This window comes from Triticum aestivum, chromosome 3A (genome assembly GCF_018294505.1).
Source record: "Triticum aestivum cultivar Chinese Spring chromosome 3A, IWGSC CS RefSeq v2.1, whole genome shotgun sequence".
Taxonomy (NCBI): Eukaryota; Viridiplantae; Streptophyta; class Magnoliopsida; order Poales; family Poaceae; genus Triticum; species Triticum aestivum.
Window position 1 is genome coordinate 17,260,518 of NC_057800.1, and position 13,348 is coordinate 17,273,865.

Genomic DNA, 13,348 nt, shown 5'->3' on the forward strand with positions numbered 1-13,348 from the left:
ACCCCATCCAGCGAGCCTGCCGAGGTGCCTGTTGACGGGCAGACCAACGGGGTTCTCGATGCCTAGATAATTCGTGCAGTAGGAGATGCACTCTTCGGTCAGAAAGCCCCTGGCTATACTTCCCTCTGGACGTGACATGTTGCGAACGTATCCTTTAATGACACCATTCATCCTTTCGAACGGCATCATGCTGTGCAGGAATGTCGGCCCGAGTTGGATGATATCCTCCACGATATGGACTAGCAGATGCACCATAACGTCGAAGAATTCGGGCGGGAAGTACATCTCAAGATCGCATAGTATCACCACGATCTCTTCCTGTAGCCTTCTGAGTTGCCTCACGCCAATCGACTTCCGAGAGATGACGTCGAAAAAGTTGCATAGGCCAAATAGCGTTTCACGGACGTGCGCGTCCATGATCCCACGGATTGCAACTGAAAGTATCTGCGTCATCAGCACGTGACAGTCGTGAGACTTCATTCCGCTGAACTTCTGCTTCGCTGGGTCTAGGTATCTGCTTATCTTCCCCGCGTAACCGTAAGGAAGTTTTACTCCTAGGAGGCAGGTGAAAAACTGCTCGATCTCCTCCTGACTTAGAGTGAAGCACGCGGGAGGGTAGTCATTTCCGGTCTTCTTGGCCTTTTTGCCTTTGTGACGACTTTCTGTGTCCTGCTTCGCCTCATCATCATCATCATCATCATCATCATTAGCGTGAAGCTCCTGCCTGATGCCCATTGATTTCAAGTCTGCCCTTGCTTTCGGCCCATCTTTGGTACTCTCTGGCATGTTGAGCAGGGTACCAAGCAGACTCTCGCACACGTTCTTCGTGATATGCATGACATCAAGGCTGTGAGGCACACGGTGGATCTTCCAGTACAACAAGTCCCAGAAAACAGACCTCGTTTTCCATACCTTCAGCGGCGGCTTTGGCGCCTTTCGCTTCTTTCCCGGCTCTGGCGCCTTTTGCTTCTTTCCCGGCAGTGGGCAGTCTTTCCAATTTTTCAACAGCTCGTCTATTTCCTTGCTGCTCCTCGTACACGGGCGTTTTCGGGGTTCGGTTTCACCATTGAACAGATCCTTGCGTTTCCTCCACGGGTCATCGTCGTGAAGCCACCTTCGATGTCCCATGAACACGGTTTTCGAAGACCCGGGATCTCTATCTAGCTGGCGATACGTTGTGTCATCCATGCACCTTACGCATCCAGAAAATCCGTGGACTACTTGCCCCGCGAGATATCCGTAACCGAGATAGTCGTGCACCGTCGTGAGCAGTGCGGCTCTCATAGGGAAATATTCTTTCTCTGCGGCGTCCCACGTATTGGCTGGCGTTTTCCATAGCGTGTTTAGCTCCTCCTTCAGCAGCCCCAGATATAGATTGATGTCGTTCCTTGGTTGTTTCGGCCCTTCAATTAGCATACTCATGTGAATGTACTTCCTCTTCATGCACAACCAGGGGGGAAGGTTGTACATCCACACAAACACAGGCCAGGTGCTATGTGTGCTTCTCTGGCTGCCAAACGGATTGACTCCATCGGTGCTCGCGCCCAGCACGATATTCCTTGGATCCTTCCTAATTTCTGGGTATTCGAAGTTCAACGCTTGCCACTGGCTCGCATCCTTAGGGTGACTCAGCATCTTGTCTTTTTTATTTATCTCCGGATCATTTCCGTCATCTTCCCGCTTCTTCTCCTCCCTATCTGCGTGCCAACGCAGGAGCTTTGCTACCTTAGGGTCCGCGAAATACCACTGCAGACGAGGAGTGATCGAAAAGTACCACACCGATTTTCGAGGAGCTTTCTTCCTCTTCTTGTATCGAGTGACGCCGCACACCGGACATATGGTAGACTCCGCGTGCTCGTCCCGATAAATGATACAATTGTTCACGCACACATGGTATTTCACGTGCGATAAATCCAGAGGACACACAATTTTCTTCGCCTCCTCGAAACTGGTCGGGCACTTGTTCCCCTTGGGAAGACGTTCGTGTCAGAATGACATGTTCTCATCGAAGCATGTGTCGGTCATTTTGTGTTTTACCTTCATCTCCAGAGCCATGAGCGTTACTTTCAGGCGGGTATCCTCGGGCCTGCATCCTTCATACAATGGAGTAACCGCGTCTATCTCCAGTTGATCCAGCTTGGCTTTCTCTCAGGCGGCAGCTCTTGCGTTATCCGTCTGCTTGAGAAGCAGCTCTTGAATATGAGGGTCCTGCACCCAGCCTCCATCGTCGTCTGCTCCGGCATCTTCATCTTCATGATCATGCCCTTCGTCTTGATCTTCCTCATCATCATGTACGACATCTTCTACATGATGACTGTGTACAGCATCATCGTCGTGATCATGTCCTGGAGATTCTTTGTCTTCTCGCCCGCCCTCGCCGCGGTGGTACTTGTCTTCTTGCCCTTCCTCATTTCTTGCCCGGCCCCGGCCGTGGACGACTTCATAGTCATCTTCATCACCTTGCCACCGATAGCCATCCATGAAACCACGTAAGAGCAGGTGGTCCCGCACCTGCCCGGAATCCGGGTCCGCAATAAGGCTCTTCAGCTTGCATCTTCGACACGGACATCTTATCTCCGTCTCGTTCTTTTGAAGCATCTCGGCCTTCGCGGAGCTCAAAAACCTATTCACGATGCCTTCAGTCATCGTGTGGACCATGGTCGCCTGCGGGGTAGAGCAAAACGATATTTTAGAACCAAGAAAAAATTTGGCATGACCTTCCCTAAAAATAGGACCAAAAAGAATGCATAGTGCCAAAATTCTCGTCGAAACGGAAACGAATCAAAACATTCCGGCAAAATATTGGCAACTATCGCATTTCAAATACCGGTACCTTCAAACACAAACATATATGCAACACCACAAACACATGCAACACCACAAACATACATAGATCTAGCTAGGCCACAAAAAGTGCATGTGCACGTTGTTGAAGCGAGCTAGGGAGAAAAAAAGTAGATCTACATCATGAAGATAGCTTTCCCCTTACTTACCTATCAAAAAAGGTAATTTCACCACTTAATTTTGATGAATCTATGGTGCAAATGAGGTGAGGAGGAGGAGGCAGCCGAAAGCTTGGAGAAGGAGGTGGAGGGAATGAAGTGGGGAAAGTGAGTGGGTAGGTGTGTGGCTGTCCAAAATATCTTGTTGGGGTCTCAGGTTACTAATGGCGCACCACAAGGAAATGCGCGATTAGTAACCCTGGTTACTAATGGCACACCTGCAGGTGGTGCGCCATTAGAAGTTTTGCAAAAAAGTAAAAAATATAAATATATATACTAATGGCGCACCGTCTGATAGTGCGCCATTACTAGTTTAAACTAGTAATGGCGCACTGTGAAACGGTGCGCCATTAGTAGTTTTGCAAAAAAAAAAGAATACGAAAAAAATTACAGTAATGGCGCACTCTGTGCTAGGTGCGCCATTACTAGTTAGAACTAGTAATGGCGCATTGTCTACCTGATGCGCCATTAGTATGTATGGAAAAATGGAAAAAAATAATACTAGTGGTGCACCCTGTTTCTGGTGCGCCATTAATGTCTTCCACACTAATGGCGCATCACCAACAGGTGCGCCATTAGTATATAGTAGTGGCGCACTGCTTCCCTGGTGCGCCATTAGTATATAGTAGTGGCGCACTGCTTCCCTGGTGCGCCATTAGTATCAATCCTATCTATAGCCCTTTTCCTAGTAGTGTTGGGACAATGCTCTAATAATGATGATCATCACACTTTTATTTACTTACAACTCTAAGATTACAACTCAATACTCAGAACAAAATATGACTCTATGTGAATGCCTCCGGCGGTGTATCGGGACATGCAATGAATCAAGAGTGACATGTATGAAAGAATTATGAATGGTGGCTTTGCCACAAATATGATGTCAACTACATGATCATGCAAAGCAATATGACAATGATGAAGCGTGTCATAATAACGGAACCGTGGAAAGTTGTATGGCAATATATCTCGGAGTGGCTATGGAAATGCCATAATAGGTAGGTATGGTGGCTGTTTTGAGGAAGGTATATGGTGGGTTTAAGGTACCGGCGAAAGTTGCGCGGTACTAGAGAGGCTAGCAATGGTGGAAGGGTGAGAGTGCGTATAATCCATGGACTCAACATTAGTCATAAAGAACTGACATACTTATTGCAAAAATTTATTAGTTATCGAAACGAAGTACTATGCGCATGATCCTAGGGGGATAGATTGGTAGGAAAGGACCATCACTCGTCCCCGACCGCCACTCATAAGGAAGACAATCAATAAATAAATCATGCTCTGACTTCATCACATAACGGTTCACCATACGTGCATGCTACGGGAATCACAAACTTCAGAAAAAGTATTTCTCAAATTCACAACTACCCAACTAGCATGACTCTAATATCACCATCTTCATATTTGAAAACAATCATCAAGTATCAAACTTCTCATAGTATTCAATGCACTTTTTATGATAGTTTTTATTATATCCATCTTGGATGCCTATCATATTAGGACTAATTCTTAACCAAAGCAAATTACCATGCTGTTCTAAAAGACTCTCAAAATAATTTAAGTGAAGCATGAGAGATCGATAATTTCTATGAAATAAAACCACCACCGTGCTCTAAAAGATATAAGTGAAGCACTAGAGCAAAATTATCTAGCTCAAAAGATATAAGTGAAGCACTAGACCAAAATTATCTATCTCAAAAGATATAAGTGAAGTACATAGAGTATTCTAATAAATTCCAATTCATGTGTGTCTATCCCAAAAGGTGTGTACAACAAGGATGATTGTGGTAAACTAAAAAGAAAGTACTCAAATCATACAAGACGCTCCAAGGAAAACACATATCATGTGGTGAATAAAAATATAGTCTCAAGTAAAGTTACCGATAGAAGAAGATGAAAGAGGGGATGCCTTCCGGGGCATCCCCAAGCTTAGGATTTTGGTTGTCCTTGAATTTTACCTTGGGGGTGCCTTGGGCATCCCCAAGCTTAGGCTCTTGCCACTTCTTATTTCATAATCCATCAAATCTTACCCAAAACTTGAAAACTTCACAACACAAAACTTAAACAGAAAATCTCATGAGCTCTGTTAGTATTGCCGTCCGCTAGCTGCCGTCCGCTAGCTGACGGCAAAGATTATTTGCCGTCCGCTAGCTGACGGCAAAGAGTAGGCAGATGGCAAAGACCGTTCTTTGCCATCAGCCAGTTCATTGTCGTCCGTTTTCTGCAAGCGGACGGCAAAGGCCTTCTTTGCCGTCAGCTAGCGGACGGCAAAGACATGGCAGACAGCAAATTAGCTAATTCCAGTAGTGTAACCTGGAAAGCACAATTGTTAGGTGACGGCTCAACATCCATATCATAGTTTCGCTACTTCCCATAAAATTCCTAGTGAAGCAAGAAAAAATTGCTTTTCAGATTTGCTAGTTGCAGCCTCAAATCCTACGGACCAATCTGTTCATAACAAACAGTATTCATGTCAAGAAAAGAAAAGGTTACCCCAAACAAATGTGCACCCGACTTAATCTCCTTCAACAGAACTGCAGTGCACATGTTTCTCTCTAGCAAATATCTTCCTTGCTGCATTTCTTTTAGTCTGGATGGATCTCCTCGCTTCCAAAGGCACGAACAAGATTAGTGCATACAAAAGTACTGCAAAAACAAGATTGATACAAGTTAATATAAGATTATACTTTGCTTCATTGCGATCCCTACAAAAACACTATGGGCTGCCCCTTTTTGGTCAGTGGACCAGGCTGCAAAATAAGATGCAATGAATATTTCATGTAATATGCTATTGGAAGTTAATAACATAGCAAAGCAAAGCTTGAAACAGTTCATATAGATGTGTTTATGTTTCCTACCAGTATCAAGCAATACATCTGGCAAAATTATGCTTTGTACCATGACGACATCAGACAAAAGCTAATTAAATAGACCATATGAAAACTGCATCAAGTAACGCATCGCTTGTCTTTTGCATCAACATCTGAAGGTTGCCATGCTACGAAAATCAACAACTCTGCCATAAAATGCAAACCAATCTAAAACTGTGCTTTGCATGCACATACTTTGGTAGAGCATTAACCATGTATGTCCATAGAAATCAAGTATGCCTGATGCAAGCAAAAAAGTCACTCAACTCATCTTTCAAAGTTATTAATAGCCATCTTCTCATCCTTCAAATGCGCCTTCTAGGAGCAGCAATACATAAAAATGAATAGATGCAAGTCAAGAACTGAATCCAGCACACAAGAATATCTCAGGTCTGTGCAATAATAAAATTAACCCCGCAAGTAAATAAATGACCGAATCCTCACAAAGGAAAATAATTTTTTTAATGTCCCGCAGGTCCGATTAGGCCAATCACAAGCAGTAAAAAAAATTCAAAGAAGATGGGACATACATGGCATAACTTGTTCAGTGTGCCATCAGCCTGGACGAAGATTCGAGAAGCACTTCCAACTCTTTGATATCAGGCTTAATATTTAGTTGAAATTTGACAATCTCCCTCCATTATATGGTCACAGTCATCTTCTTACTTAAATAGACATGAAAACGGAAAATTAAAATGAGCGCAATAAATTGTGGGTATGAGCATTAGAACTACCTATCAATCAGGATGTACTTCAGTCATCAAATAATGCAAATAAATCTATAATGAAGATAGTTCAGGTAGTTGTAGTGCTTAATTTTGTTCCACTATTCTAGCATCCAGAAAAAAAAACTGAGAATAGCTCACCTTAACTACGATTGGTGGTGTAGCTGGAGTGGGATATATTTGAATAGCTAACCCTAACGACAATGTTAGACTTAGGTTCAACCAAAGAGTCTGTCAGGTTCTGGGACTATGTCGGAACCTGCAAAAACATTATCAGAAAACTGTCAGAGCACGGCATGGCCACCGGACTGAATAGTATAAGCACCAACATACACTTTGTTTCCTTCAATGGGGTACGAGGGCACTCTGTCTCTATAGAATGAAAAGAAATGAACAGTTCACCTTCCGTTTTACCATGGATCGACGATTTGGAGATGAACCAATGGACTGGAAACTAAAGTCCAGCAGCCAAGAAACCCGTGGCGGCTCCAGGGGCGGGCAGCCCCAGTGGCTCCCCGCGGCGAAGGCGCAGGGCGGGGCGGCTCCGTCTCTAGCAATGACCCGCATCGGCTCCAGGGCGGGCGGCTCCGGCGGCTCCCTGCGGCGAAGGGCGTGGGGCGGGGCGGGCGGCTCCGATGGCGAGCGGCGGCAGGCGGCTCCCGCGGCTGCTCCCACGGCGGCAGGCGGCTCCGGCTAACGGCTGCGGGAGTTTGCGGGGCGGCGAGGCAAATGGCGCGGGAGGAGGGGGCGAGAGGTCGTGCGGGAGAGGTCGTACCGGCGGTTTGTTCTTTTTTCTAAACGGCGGTGGCTGGGTTAGCAATGGACGGTTTGTCCGTCGCTTGATGCGTGGTTTGCAGCGTTAAACACGGAAGGATTAAGGGCCATTAGATCTTGCTAACGAATGGATCTGATTGTTTGGATCTGCCACCTCTCTTTCTTTTATAGTGGTAGTAGATGATCAACATAGAGATGTTCACCATTACAAACTACTCCATCTCACGTGATGATTGGACATGGTTTAGTTGGTATGGATCACGTGATCATTTAGATGATTCGAGGGATGTCTATCTAAGTGGGAGTTCTTAAGTAATATAATTAATTGAACTTTAATTTATCATGAACTTAGTCCTGCTAGTATTTGCAAATTATGTTGTAGATCAATAGCTTGCGTTGTTGCTCCTCTATGTTTTTGATTTTGTTCCTAGAGAAAACTAAGTTGAAAGATGATAATACCAATGATGTGAACTAGGTCCGTGATTTGAGAATTATCCTCATTGCTGCACAGAAGAATTATGTTCTTGATGCACCGCTAGATGACAGACCTATTGCGGGAGCAGATGGAGACGTTATGAACAAATGAAGCAAGCGCAACAAAGATGTTGTTCGAGCTGCTGAGTTCATTATCTTGTTCGGGTAGCTGTCTCTCTATGGGCGGTTCAGTCCTCGAGAAGGAAGACAATCCACGAATCTGAATTCAAATCTTCTGTCTTGACCCATCTGTTTATCAACAAATTCTTCGAAGGGCTAAGCATCTTAGACACGAAGCCACAAACACCTTAGGTTCGGATCACCAGGAATACATGGGATGCATGGTTAGCACCACCGGCAAGCTTGAGCAAATTTAAATGTTGATGGTGCAGTTTCGAGAAATGGTCGTGTGGGCTAAGTTTGAGTTGTTTGTGAGAGTGAAACGGGAGAGTTTTGGGGCTTTTCAGCTACGGTCCTTTCGCATATTGTTGATCCATGGATCGTGGAGACTCTCGCATGTAGGGAAGCACAAGAATTGGCCAATGATCTCCTTCTTCGGCGATTATTTATTGCTTCAGAGTGTTTATCACTTATCAGAAGCAAAGGAGATCGAAGATGGTAGTGGAGGAGACAGTGCAGCTATTGGACGCGAGATGAATACAAGGAGAACCGAATTTGAGGAATGGCGTTTTAGCCATTAAAGTAGAAATTGTAATTTTTAAGCTCATTATCGTGCCAAATTTTTGCTTTCTCTTAGGGTGGGACGCCACCTATGGCTAGCAATTTCCCATGATATTGTAAAGATCCCTTTGAATATTAAATAAAGTGGAGTGGGATTATTTTCAAACAAAAAGCTACGACTACAAAGAAAACGAAGACAGTGACATCGACCTCTTATTGCTTCACATAGGGGTCACTGGACCACGCGGGGGTCCCGCTGGTTCACGTCCAGGCACACGCACATGAGTACGTTACCGGATGCTCCGTCGGTTTCTCTTGGTTCAGGAGCCAGTCCCAGGTCGCGATGCTGGCCACTATCCTCGACTTGTCGCTGTTTAACGGGCTGCCGAAATGTTGCCTTTGTATTGTCCCCTAGGTTCATAGCCAAGGTGGCCAGCGTGTCGTGCTCACTATCACCAACAGTATCGATTGGGACGCAGGGGATGCCGGAATTGACAGCAAGAAGGATGATGACGAGGATGACCAAAGCGAACGGATGGCCTGGATAGGGGACGCACCTGCCCAAGGTAGGAACGAACAGGATGATGTGGTGGATGGTCACAATAGTGATTGAGGCAAGGGGTACTTTGGTTGTTTGGGTGCTGACATGACAGCAGTTTATTATTTGAAGGGTGTCAGACTTCGTGCATAAAATCTTGGGGGTCAGCCCGCACCCGGCGTCCTCGAACGAGCGGAAGATCGCCTCGCTCAGGTCGAACTGGAGCTAACCTGCAAGCGTTTCTAGAGTGGACCATATGTATGTAGTAGGTACATATATACTTTAAGTGGTATAATATGTTAGGAGGATTGTGCAGCGCAGTAACATCTACTAGAAACATGGTTGTCATTTCTTATTCTCAAGAAATATACATGTGTGCATGGGCGTAGTTTGAACATATTCTCAGTTATACTCGGTGCAAACCAAAATTCTAGTACTATCATGTGGGAGACGCCATACTCATTTGCTAAGTTTATTCAGATATGATGCGTACATTTCCCAGTTGTTGATGGTAAGTCGCCTAGAAACGTGATTCATGGCATTTGACTTCGTCCAAGAAGAAGGCCGGGTGTACAGCTCCGAGGTGAATACTACGGGAATGAGATGGAGGTTGATGGGTTCCAGTGGTGCCGGCGGCAAATAAGTGGAAGAAGGTTAGAGGGATTAACAGGGCGCCAGTGGCTCGGCATAGGAGGCGCATCAGGCAAGCATTATGTGACGAGGCTACATGACAATGTCATCGACCATGAGTGACACGGCTGATGGTTAGGATGATGCCGAAGGGAGGGTCGAGCAGGCGAAGGAAGACATTGGTGGAAATCCACTCATGCTAATTATTTTTCCAAGAAACTGATATGTGGGCAGGCCCATACATTTCAAACTTACATATGAGGTGAATTACGACTATCTGGCTCCGCATACATTAATTCCACACAGGCAGCTACATTATGGATTGTGCAAGTTAACCAATCAGCTCTTTGCAGCCCTGAAGTTGGTCTCTTTAAACCACCTATGCCGCAGCGCGCCCCTCGCCGTGAGTCTCTTTTCAGGATTGCATCGCAGAAGGCCGCTCAAGACCTCAAAACCAGCTTCTGAAAGTTGGGGGCGGCATCTTCTCCTAGCATCGGCAGGAGATCGGAACATGGAGCGCAAACTGCTATGCAATGCCCATCCGCCGGGCAGCTGCCGCCCATCATAGCCCGGCCACTCTTTGATGTCTGCTGTACCAAGAAGGTCCAAAATCTCACTGAGGTGGTCCATGTCGGTCTTCCCATAGAAAGGGTGGTGACCAGCAAGTAGCTCAGCCATCATGACGCCAAGAGCCCAAGAGTCGATGCGCTCGTCGTAATTCGTGGACCCTAGGAGGAGCTCTGGTGCGCGGTAACCCCGTGTTCCAATGTGGTTTGAGCAGGGCGGCCCATCGGCCATGCTGCATGATAGCCCAAGGTCACAGATCTTGAGGTTCCTGCGGTCGTCGACGAGCACGTTCCCCGGCTTAAGGTCACGATGCATGAGACCTAGACGGTTCATCCTCATTACGCCGGCGAGGAGCTGCCTCATCATCAGGCAGACCTCCATCTCGGTGTGTCTCCTCCCGAAACAGACGCGCTTCATGACGTGCCTGAGGGTCTGCCCGACGAACTCCATGGCGATAAAGGCCTCGCCGTCGTGCTGGCCCGAGGCGCGCAGCTGCACGATGGACGGGTGGCCGCTGCACTTCTCCAAGGCGCTGACCTCGCCCGCGAAGGCGGAGAGGTAGCGGTCGCCGCTGTCGTCGTGGGCGTACTTGTTTGTGCGGAGGCACTTGACAGCGACGATCTCGCCGGTGCGGCGGTCCCTCGCCCGGTAAACGACACCGAAGCCCCCTTCACCGACCTTGCCGAGTCGCTCGAAGCGGCTCCCTATTGCAGACTTTGAGGAGTCGCCACCGGTGGCCGTGGCTCTTTGGCCCCATTCATCCCGTCTATCAACACGGTTGCGCACTGCCGGTGTGGCGGTGGCGACGTCGTTGCCTATGACTTCCGACCATCCCATCTTTTGCAACTAGGCAGCAACTCAACTCCAACTACTCTGACGATCTGAGGCGGGTTAGGCTCGCTTTTATAGCCAGCGGGCGGCTCTCGTTTATAGTATATTGTTACTAATACGCGTGGCGCCGTTAATTAGTTTCCGCGTCGTACTCCTATTCCTGATTTGAGTCGGATGTTGACCATTTTATATTGGGAAAGGAACAATGGTAGTTATGAAATTAAAAAAATGCTAAGAAACAAGCAATATATGTTTCCGCTTTTACATCCTTTATGTACTACGTGTTATGGGAAAGGGGCACCTGCAACTCCATATTCTGAAAATCATAGCTTCCAAGATCGAACGCTGCCACGGTCTAAACGTGGTGAAATGCCTCTGTAGCACATCAATAAATAATTGTATTCCGATTTTATTAAAAAAATAGGAGAAATGTAATTATACTTTTTGTGCGACAAGGCCAAAGGCCATATATTAAGTAGCAATTTTTAACCCTTAAAAATACTCGTCTACTCCCTCCGTAAACTAATATAAGAGCGTATAGATCACTACTTTAGTATTCTAAACGCTCTTATATTAGTTTACAGAGGGAGTACAAAATAAAAATTATTACCCTTCGAAATATATTTTACACAAACTATTTGTCAAAGTTAGATAATATTGGATGAACCCTTTCTAAACATTGTTGATTTTGAATAGAGAAGTAGTCTCGAACACATGCATTTATCAGTCGAGCTTCACACTAATCGTGGCAGATTAGAAAATTTTGATGTACATGGATGTAAAGGGATGGAAACACAGGTAAAAATCCTACAAATAAATTTAGTCTATGCTCATGTATGAAATCATGTTCTCCTAGATATTGTTTCTCTTCTTCTTCTTTTTGTACAGTATGAACCAACACCCTTATGTCTTTATATTTTACATTAATCTAAAAAGTATGAACCTGCCAAATATATCCGTTAACAATAATGAAACATTTATCTTATTTTTTATAAGGAAAATATATTTCTCTCAATAAACATATTTTACTTTATTTTATTTAGAATTTCACATGTCATGTTTTATATATTTGTCTTTCAGTCCCCATCATTTATTCGATGCCGGTGTAGCTCAAAGGTAATAACCAACTAATTCCAGTAGTGCTCCAAGGTCTCAATCAGCTTCTATCTCTAATCCTTCTGGTACAACTGTTATGAGAAATTGTAAGACACTCTTGCTTACCTTCTAAGAGATAAGAGGATATAAAACAATCATACCACCAATTAACTAAATGTATATTTATCGATAGAAAAATGGTGACTATAACCAAGATTGAAAGTAACTTCTTACAAAGATGAAACCATCATTCATGCGCTTTTGATTTCCCAAGAAGCGCACAACTCAGGTGGCCATTGGACTTTTTTTTACGGGTCAGGTGGCCATTGGACTTTGATGTATGTGTTTATTAGAGTTAATTTGGGGGTCCCATTTTTTTCCAATTTATCGGTAGTGTGTTATTCAAACTCAGTATAGCTTAATCAAACATGGAAATGAGGATAGTGTGAAAGCCAGACAATCTTGAGGCTCATCCTCCCAAAAATTCACTGGAAAAATACCACTATGTTATGTGCTAACAAATTTAACTTCCTAAAAGTCATAATTTGCATTTTCTAAGAATACAAACAAGTTATACCTAAATTGATTTTTTGTTCGAATTTATAAATATTTCTCACTAATAGCATTTAATTCTCATCAAATAGTAATAATATTTTTAGATGGTTTTGCATTGTTATTCTCCAAAATATAAGACAAACAAAGGTAAAACTGTCATGTTCATTTAGTGTTCTCTACAACATTTTTTTGAACCAATGAACCATTATGTCAACAAAAAAGTAATGATGATTATTCTAAAAAAGTGAGACATTTTATGCTATTTTTCTTTTCAACATCGCGATCACCTTCCATGGGATAGCAAGACCTTCATGAGCTAGTTGGTTCTTTTCTTATAATACAATAATACCATTTTATATTATGCTATGCATTCTTTCTGCATTATGGGAATCACTTACAAGATTAAGTGGCAAAAGTATGTAAAACAAGTTATTTATGTAAAATAGATTACAATATGATATTTGTGTTAAAGTTTAGTTTATAAATAATTTAAATGAATCCTTTATTTGTTTAATTTGCAGTAACTAGTACTTTTCTATAATAACATGATATTATGTTCAACTAGATATTGGTACACCTTACATGCCCTTAAGGGACTTGCCTGAT

The 13,348-nt window shown here is 44.4% G+C and overlaps 1 protein-coding gene across 1 annotated transcript; it reads right to left on the reverse strand.

The window, feature by feature from the left end:
- Window positions 1-9,319: 9,319 nt before the first annotated feature.
- Window positions 9,320-11,119, reverse strand: LOC123057601 (putative cyclin-dependent kinase F-2). Its single transcript, XM_044480538.1, has one exon. It carries the CDS (start codon window positions 11,096-11,098, stop codon window positions 10,034-10,036), a length of 1,065 nt encoding a protein of 354 aa, XP_044336473.1. The 5' UTR covers window positions 11,099-11,119; the 3' UTR covers window positions 9,320-10,033.
- Between the last annotated feature and the right edge of the window lie 2,229 nt (window positions 11,120-13,348).